The sequence below is a fragment of the Galeopterus variegatus genome, unplaced genomic scaffold, assembly GCF_000696425.1.
Source record: "Galeopterus variegatus unplaced genomic scaffold, G_variegatus-3.0.2 Scaffold13299, whole genome shotgun sequence".
In the NCBI taxonomy this organism is placed as follows: Eukaryota; Metazoa; Chordata; class Mammalia; order Dermoptera; family Cynocephalidae; genus Galeopterus; species Galeopterus variegatus.
The window spans coordinates 27022-36699 of NW_007739410.1; the positions used below are offsets into that span (position 1 = coordinate 27022).

At 42.9% G+C, this 9678-nt stretch overlaps 1 protein-coding gene across 1 annotated transcript in view; it reads left to right on the forward strand.

The window, feature by feature from the left end:
- The window catches only part of LOC103581542 (dynein heavy chain 8, axonemal-like), a 34113-nt gene extending 26512 nt beyond the window's left edge, over positions 1-7601 (forward strand). The window contains exons 6-7 of the mRNA XM_008563354.1: positions 1927-2048; positions 7188-7601. Of these exons, the coding sequence (XP_008561576.1) occupies positions 1927-2048; positions 7188-7475 (410 nt within the window). The 3' untranslated portion in view covers positions 7476-7601. The remainder of the gene's footprint in view (positions 1-1926; positions 2049-7187) is intronic.
- Positions 7602-9678: the final 2077 nt, after the last annotated feature.

Sequence of the window (9678 nt, forward strand, 5' to 3'; positions counted from 1 at the left end):
GTCAGCATAATCACATGCTGATCATATCACCTCAACTGACTCCACATAGACTACAGGCATTAACCAGCAATTGCAAATTGCTGCCAGGTATACTCCCACTATGTTTGCTGCACTCTGTAGTTAACATTTTGTATCATAAAATCATCCTTTCCTGCTAGACACTCTCAATTTCATGAAGCTATAGCTTTATAGGAATCTCCTATAAAAGTCCTTCACTCAGCTAACCTAGACTGACCAACTATTCTCAAATCCTGTTTTAGTGGACACTCTGAGTAAGATTTCTAAGATGCAAATACAACCTAATCATTTTCCTACTTTTTCGTTCGTTTGTTTGAGGGTGGCTGGCTGGTACAAGAATCGGAACCCTTGACCTTGATATTATCAACACAGGGCTCTAACCAGCTGAGCTAACAGGCTGGCCCTACTTTAAGTATTCAGTGGCATCCCACCATCCACAGAATCAATTCCAAACTCTGACTCTGAAAAATCACGCCTCTACCATTGTTCTAACCTTCTCTGCCATCATTGCCTCCTCTTTATCCTAGCCCTCTGTGCATTTGCACATGCTGTTCCTCTCACCAGAATGTCCCATCTGGCAAACTCCTATGTATCTTTCAAGAGTCACCTTTGACTTCATCTCCTCAGTTACGCCTTCACTGAGCTGTCTTCCTGAGTGGTTAACTTTGTTTATTGTTCATAACGACATTGTGTTAAGGTCCTGCCTCCCTCCACATTCCATCCAGACTGAGCTCCTTGAATGCAGGGTCCATGATGAACTCTTCATCTTTATGGGCATCCCACCTAGAGCAGTGCCTGGTACATGGTGGTCACTCCAGAGAGATTTGATGAATGAAAGAATGACCACAATGAGTGCCTCTCCAAGTGTCTAATAGTGGGGAGAACTTGACTCACTTAGTAAAGCCAGGCTGGGGGCCTGTTCTTTATTTCCAGCTCCAATAGATCTTAACTCAGTGCCTATAATTATGGCTTGCAACTCTCCACCTCTTCCCAACCCCCATTCAAACCCCATATCACTTATGTGTTGGTTTGTTCATGTGCTATTATGTGTTGATTTGGTTCTCAGAGTTCATTAATGTAATGGTAGCAGGGACATATGCATTCCAAAATTTTACTCACTGGAGAGACTCATGATTTTCAATATTTACATGGAAGCTAAATATAATATATAGGTCAGAGATAAGTTTTCCTAAGATTTTGAAGTCTATTTTGAAGTTTAGGATATTTTTTCTAACATCAAGTGCTACTCTGCAAGAAAGACTTATCGTTGAATTGAATGGCATTTTTTGCAAATATTAAGTTTAAAGAAAGGCCACAATATATGGAGCCAAGTATTATCTTAAAACAACTGTGTTATGCACGTTAAAACATGTAGCTTTCCTTTCCAGTGTGATTGCTTTGTTTGATCAAATTGAAAATAAGGTGTTCTATGTTGGCATTATGCCTTATTTCCTTAGACTAAATGAAATTGCTCCATTATAGCAAATAGAAGCTTGATAATGATTTGATTCAAGTTTGATTGGAATGCTGTTCTCAGAATATTTCACTATTCCAGTCTTATTCCTTGATATTCTGTTTTCAGATAAAGGCTATGAGCCAGGACTGGGTTACAACCCGTTAGGATTTGAGTGTTCCCTAGAGAATGTCAAACCAAGGCCCAGCTTGAGGCAGAAAGTGTGCTGCCTTCCTGCTGTCGGCTGGCGAGAAAGATTTAGCTCATCATGGGTCCCCACAGAAGCAAAACACTGAGAAGAATGTCCCCCCCAGGGTTTGGTCTCAACTCTTCTTGGGATGGGCACGCAGTTTGGAGATTGATAAGCAAGTATCCCCTAACATTGCTTCCTCCTTGTTTCTCCAGTGGACTGTACCAAGGCATCAAAATCTTTTCTTTCTTTTTTTCTTTTTAAGGCTTCCTTACAGCAATGAGGCAAGAAGTGACCCGTGCCCACAAAGGCTGGGCACTGGACACCGTGACCATCCACAATGAAGTTCTGCGGCAGACCAAGGAGGAGATCACATCACCGCCAGGGGTAGGTACCCCTGGGCGATAGCAGGGACAGTCCTGGAGCCAGTACTCAACGTTCACGTTGTGCTTCAGACTGACCTATGAGTGCCTTAGTTAAGTTCATCTGCTTGGCGGTGAGGGTTTTCTCTGTCATAACCAGGTGCCAAAGCCTCCTCCATCTGCTGGAGTGGGAGGCTGATGACAAGGTCTAGTGAGCACTAGAAACCCCCCAGACTGTATTTCTTTATAATTACAAGCTATGCTTGCATTTGCTAAAAAAAAAAAAAAAAAAGGTTTTCCACACATCTCCACCTACTGCTGTAGGCTACTCACAGAATTGACTATAGGCAGCAGAGTAGCGCTGAGGGCAGTAGTGACTCACTGCACTAGCATGCTGGAGTCCTAGGGCCAATTCTAGCAGTGTTCCCTGCTAGCTTTGGGACCCTTGGAGGAACGACGCCAGGTGGGGGAAAGAGCAGGGACACCAAATAAGCAGATGCCGTCTCAAAGCCACTAGTAGGACAGTGATCTACTCAATGAACTTGGGCAAGTTCTTTAACTTTTTTGAGGCTCAACTTCATCAGTAAATGAGCATGATAATTCAACTTCATGAAAGGTAGTTGTGAGTATTTAAATGGAATCATTTAGGCTTGGTGATGGATCCCACACACACATTCAATAAATCTTAGTCCCCTTTTCCCTTTCTCTGATTTTCATCCTCTTGTTTGTCAAATAAGGGGACCAAATCAGATGATTTCTGAATTCTGGCCAGGTTTTCTTCCACTTCATAACAAAGATTGTCTTTCTTCTAGTTTCCAATAACCTGTTCCTCATTTCTGCCCAAGACCTCACTAGAAGTGCCTTTAAACTTCATATTTCCAGCAACAATCCCTTCAAGGAAATTTAGGCTTTCTCTATCATGTGCCTCAAAATTCTCCCAGGTTCTGCCTATTATGCAGTTCCAAAGTCACTGCTGCATTTTTAGGTATTTGTTACAGCACCACCCTATTTCCTGCTATAAAAATCTGTATTTGTTTCCTAAGGCCTGTTGTAACAAAGTATCACAAACTGGATGATTTAAAACAACAGAAATTTATTCTCTCACAGTTTAGGAGGCCAGAAGTCTGAAATCAAGGTATTGGCAGAGTTGGTGTTTACCAGAGGCTCTGAGGGACATTCTTGTTCTGTGCTCTCTCCTGGCTTCTGATGGTTGCTGGCAATCCTTGGCATTCCTTGGCTTGTAGAAGCATCATTCCAATCTGCCTCCATTGTCACAAGGCCCTCTTCCCTTTGTGTATCTCTCCTCTTCTAGAGATGCCAGTCATGTTTGATTTAGGGCCTGTCCTAATCCAGTATGTCCTTATCTAAACAAATTACATCTGCAAAGTCCCTACAGATTTTTAAATCTGTAGTCACATTCTGAGGTTCTGGGTGGACGTGAATTTTTGAGTGACACTATCCTATCTACCATGCCTTCTAACTATGGTTTTTTAAAGTTCTTATACTGAAAGGATGCTAGAGAGGGCTACAATTTATTGTAGGATGATTCCTAAGTGGTCCCATTGTTCCTGTAGTTGTCACCCACTGAATTAATGATAGTGACCATATGTCCTGATTTTCTGGGACTGCACATGGTTTTACTGTCAAACCATGTGCCTCGGTTTTTGGTTCCAAAAAATATGGTCCTCTTACTGTTAGCCCACACAAGGGGATTCCAGAAAACACTTTGCAGCTAATCTCACTGTCTTTTATTATAATCTGCATTTACTTCCCTCACTGGAAATGGAAAAATGGTCACCATTTTCTACGTAGATATATTTTACGAGCTTTGCCTGGTTATCGGAGCCTCCCCTGTGACTCCCCTTCAGCCTTTCTTTTTTTAGTGAAGACATGATCTGTGACTCCCCACTGCCTATGAGATAAAGTCCAGACTCTTCAGCTTGGCATCTAGACCCTCCCACAGTCAAGCTCTGACTCATTTTGTAACCATTGAACCTTCTGCTAAGTAAAATGCTTGAGCTTTTCCACCTAGCCTGCCTTTCTTTGCAGCATTGCTCCTGCCTGGGAGGCCTGCGCTCTCTCCACTGTATTTCTAAACACGGCCCAACCCACAAGGCCCACTTCAGGGCCATCTCCTCCACTAGAGAGGAGCATTTCAGTCTCAGTGACCCTTCACCTCAGCAGTCGCAGTTCTTACCCTCAGCACTGTTCATCAGACAGTCCCTGTAACCAGCGTGTGCAGCTGTTCAATTCACGTCGTTTAAACATTTTTCTGTATGTGTCTGTCTTGTCTCCCTGATTTGATGGTGAGGACCTCGAGGGCAGGTCCTGTTGTATGAGAGAGACACTGGTGAGGACATCACACCCTCCGATAGCTCTCCCAGTCCTGGCCCCTTCACGCCCCCTCTTGCTCTACCACATCCGGCCTCTGGGGGCACTGTGACTCTGTTCTGGCTGCTGCAAATCTCAATTCATTCTCTGAGGGAGATGAAGTTGAGCCACAGGTTAGCTTGGCAGGGCAGGCTGAGATCCCATGGGACACCAGCTCCAAATCCTGTTCNTAAAAAAAAAAAAAAAAAAAGGTTTTCCACACATCTCCAGCTACTGCTGTAGGCTACTCACAGAATTGACTATAGGCAGCAGAGTAGCGCTGAGGGCAGTAGTGACTCACTGCACTAGCATGCTGGAGTCCTAGGGCCAATTCTAGCAGTGTTCCCTGCTAGCTTTGGGACCCTTGGAGGAACGACGCCAGGTGGGGGAAAGAGCAGGGACACCAAATAAGCAGATGCCGTCTCAAAGCCACTAGTAGGACAGTGATCTACTCAATGAACTTGGGCAAGTTCTTTAACTTTTTTGAGGCTCAACTTCATCAGTAAATGAGCATGATAATTCAACTTCATGAAAGGTAGTTGTGAGTATTTAAATGGAATCATTTAGGCTTGGTGATGGATCCCACACACACATTCAATAAATCTTAGTCCCCTTTTCCCTTTCTCTGATTTTCATCCTCTTGTTTGTCAAATAAGGGGACCAAATCAGATGATTTCTGAATTCTGGCCAGGTTTTCTTCCACTTCATAACAAAGATTGTCTTTCTTCTAGTTTCCAATAACCTGTTCCTCATTTCTGCCCAAGACCTCACTAGAAGTGCCTTTAAACTTCATATTTCCAGCAACAATCCCTTCAAGGAAATTTAGGCTTTCTCTATCATGTGCCTCAAAATTCTCCCAGGTTCTGCCTATTATGCAGTTCCAAAGTCACTGCTGCATTTTTAGGTATTTGTTACAGCACCACCCTATTTCCTGCTATAAAAATCTGTATTTGTTTCCTAAGGCCTGTTGTAACAAAGTATCACAAACTGGATGATTTAAAACAACAGAAATTTATTCTCTCACAGTTTAGGAGGCCAGAAGTCTGAAATCAAGGTATTGGCAGAGTTGGTGTTTACCAGAGGCTCTGAGGGACATTCTTGTTCTGTGCTCTCTCCTGGCTTCTGATGGTTGCTGGCAATCCTTGGCATTCCTTGGCTTGTAGAAGCATCATTCCAATCTGCCTCCATTGTCACAAGGCCCTCTTCCCTTTGTGTATCTCTCCTCTTCTAGAGATGCCAGTCATGTTTGATTTAGGGCCTGTCCTAATCCAGTATGTCCTTATCTAAACAAATTACATCTGCAAAGTCCCTACAGATTTTTAAATCTGTAGTCACATTCTGAGGTTCTGGGTGGACGTGAATTTTTGAGTGACACTATCCTATCTACCATGCCTTCTAACTATGGTTTTTTAAAGTTCTTATACTGAAAGGATGCTAGAGAGGGCTACAATTTATTGTAGGATGATTCCTAAGTGGTCCCATTGTTCCTGTAGTTGTCACCCACTGAATTAATGATAGTGACCATATGTCCTGATTTTCTGGGACTGCACATGGTTTTACTGTCAAACCATGTGCCTCGGTTTTTGGTTCCAAAAAATATGGTCCTCTTACTGTTAGCCCACACAAGGGGATTCCAGAAAACACTTTGCAGCTAATCTCACTGTCTTTTATTATAATCTGCATTTACTTCCCTCACTGGAAATGGAAAAATGGTCACCATTTTCTACGTAGATATATTTTACGAGCTTTGCCTGGTTATCGGAGCCTCCCCTGTGACTCCCCTTCAGCCTTTCTTTTTTTAGTGAAGACATGATCTGTGACTCCCCACTGCCTATGAGATAAAGTCCAGACTCTTCAGCTTGGCATCTAGACCCTCCCACAGTCAAGCTCTGACTCATTTTGTAACCATTGAACCTTCTGCTAAGTAAAATGCTTGAGCTTTTCCACCTAGCCTGCCTTTCTTTGCAGCATTGCTCCTGCCTGGGAGGCCTGCGCTCTCTCCACTGTATTTCTAAACACGGCCCAACCCACAAGGCCCACTTCAGGGCCATCTCCTCCACTAGAGAGGAGCATTTCAGTCTCAGTGACCCTTCACCTCAGCAGTCGCAGTTCTTACCCTCAGCACTGTTCATCAGACAGTCCCTGTAACCAGCGTGTGCAGCTGTTCAATTCACGTCGTTTAAACATTTTTCTGTATGTGTCTGTCTTGTCTCCCTGATTTGATGGTGAGGACCTCGAGGGCAGGTCCTGTTGTATGAGAGAGACACTGGTGAGGACATCACACCCTCCGATAGCTCTCCCAGTCCTGGCCCCTTCACGCCCCCTCTTGCTCTACCACATCCGGCCTCTGGGGCACTGTGACTCTGTTCTGGCTGCTGCAAATCTCAATTCATTCTCTGAGGGAGATGAAGTTGAATAGCTCTCCCAGTCCTGGCCCCTTCACGCCCCCTCTTGCTCTACCACATCCGGCCTCTGGGGGCACTGTGACTCTGTTCTGGCTGCTGCAAATCTCAATTCATTCTCTGAGGGAGATGAAGTTGAACCACAGGTTAGCTTGGCAGGGCAGGCTGAGATCCCATGGGACACCAGCTCCAAATCCTGTTCCACACTCCCACCTGGGAGCTCAGTATTTCACTAATGCAATTTACCCAATGGTGTTTTCTTCATCTGGTAGTGTTTTAAGACTGGCATATGTTTTCTTTCCAAACTAACAACCTTTATCACACTAATGGATGCCTGTCTTGCAGCTTCTAATTTTTTAAAAATCCTATGACCTTACACTTGTCTCTTCCAGGAAGGTGTGTATATTTATGGGCTGTACATGGATGGAGCAGCCTGGGATAGACGGAATGGGAAGCTCACAGAATCCACCCCCAAGGTGCTCTTCACACAGCTACCAGTGCTGCATATTTTTGCCATTAACTCCACAGCACCCAAGGACCCCAAACTGTATGTGTGTCCTATTTACAAGAAACCGAGGCGGACTGATTTGACTTTCATTACTGTGGTATATTTGCGAACAGTGTTGTCCCCAGATCACTGGATCCTGAGAGGAGTGGCTCTTTTGTGTGACATCAAGTAAGTTCATTTCCACCTGCTGAGGGCCATGTAGACAGCCTGTACTATTGAGAGACGCAGTGATGTGTGTCTTTTCTCCCTGACAATTGCTTGATTACTCTTCCTAAATTAAAAAGTTGATGTTCTAAAATTGTTCGTGTGTTTTTTCCCATCATATCAGTATTCAAAAAAACAATTCTAAGTTAATGCTTTTTATTCCAGGAAATCATATTCCATTATAATTACTTTTTAAGGATAAAGTCTTATTTTTATGTTAGAACACTTTGGAATGTTTGAATTTTAAAAATCTAAGACAAAGTATTAATATATTACATACTAAAAGAAGCCTTATAGATGAAAACTTTTCTCTCAAATAAAAACCACTTTCCCTTGAATAAAATCTACCCATGTTTGTTTTGTGCTCATGTGTTATCTATTGCTCTTTTGAGCCTGGTTTTCTCTCCGTGCTCATGAAATGGAAACTGGAGTGGTCCAGTGAGTTCCTCATGAAATGGAAAATGGAGTGGTCCAGTGAGTTCCCCGCAGTAGTACAGCTGTGTGGTGTGAAGACTTTGAGACAGAAAATCCACTGGAATGGCGCTGTTATAATTTATCTTAATTTTATTTAATTTTATTTTATTTAGTGCTTTTTGAGGCCCAGGGAACTTGGACTCTCCAGCTCTCCCTCCCAACCCCAATTCTGCGGGAGATAATGAAACACATTTCTAGGTAGCAAATGGAGAAGGAAAAACAAACTCCATCAAATGAAATTAGGTTACATGCTGAATGTCTTAAAAAGCAAAGTCTTTAAAAAGTGAAGCTATTTCTTACTCTGTAGCTAGTCTAAATCTCAGTATGAACCTTTATTTCCTGCTAAAGGAAATTGTCAATTTAACAAAACAGATGGGGTCCTGTATTGAATGCTCATGCAGCTTCAGGATAGTGGAGAAGTGTCTCTACCGGTCTTCTCATCTAGAATCCTTTTGCCTGCCCCCAGCTAAATGCACAAGCTTCATTCCCTCTGTCTGTTCTGTGGGAGGAAACGTTTCAAGTTGACCTGCTCCCCCTCATCCTTCTATTGCCCTGATCAGGATGCTGATGATAAATAAAATGAGGTGGCTAAACAACATCCCGTGTAAAGTGTCCAGGGAAGACCGCAGAAGAAATTCCACCATAGTCTGGTGCACTTTCAAACAGTAGAAAACATATTATGAAATGCAAACTGTGGCAGTGGCCTCTGGTACGCTCCTGATATTGATTCAATGTCAAAGCCATAGAACTTTTAAAAAATAAAGGCAGTTTTAAAAAATTAATTAGCCAAGCCCCTGGCCCAAGTGTTTGGGTTTGGGCACTTCCTTTGGTCAATACGCACGCCGAAGTAGAGGTGGCATTCTCTGGAAAGCATGTCCTCCTGAACTGAGGCTAGCATTTGGAAGCACCTGCCAGTCTGAGTGGTCACAGAAAAAGCAAAGCATGCTGATATTACAGCAAACCAAGCTGCAGGTTCTAAAACAAAACACACATGTTTTATTGATATTCCTGTCAAGTTGCTAAAACAATTGAAGGCAAATGCACAGTCCAAGCCCCTGGATATCATGGTAGATTTTCAGAGAATAACAATTAGGTTTAATGTTCTCTGATGACTTGAATGTTGATTGGGGAAAGAGATGGAAAAGATGTGAATCTAGTGAAGGTCATTGATCAGACTGTTTAAAGCCACACATACTATTTCTTGGGGACTCTCCACTGTTGCTGATTATTTTGCTCTGTGTGGCACAGAGGAGAGAGTGATGGGCTTGGGCACCTGGGCAGTGCCTCAAAATGGTCTTCTTTAAGGTAGGTACTTTTCAGCTACCCTAGTTCTGCTGAGAATTGGCTGGGACCCTGTTCTGCTTTCTTTCTTTTGGCCCAGTAAATGGTTTCCTTAGACATTTGGAGCCATTGAACTTCCATAAACACATAATCATTTTCTCTGCAAAACTGTTGCTCTTTTGCTAATTATATAATTTGCCACACTTGAGTGAGGGAGACCTGGTGAGTATAAAAGAGCAAAGGATAGAGGACAAGATGGTTCAGCCAACGAAGGAGGGAGAGAGGCAAAGTCATTTTTTTCCTTCTTGGAATCAGTCCACATCTTGTCATTTTGGTCTCAGCAGAATAAGCAATGAGATTTATATATTCATTGGTTTAAAATGTTATTTTAGTTCAGACTTTACGTAAAAATAAGA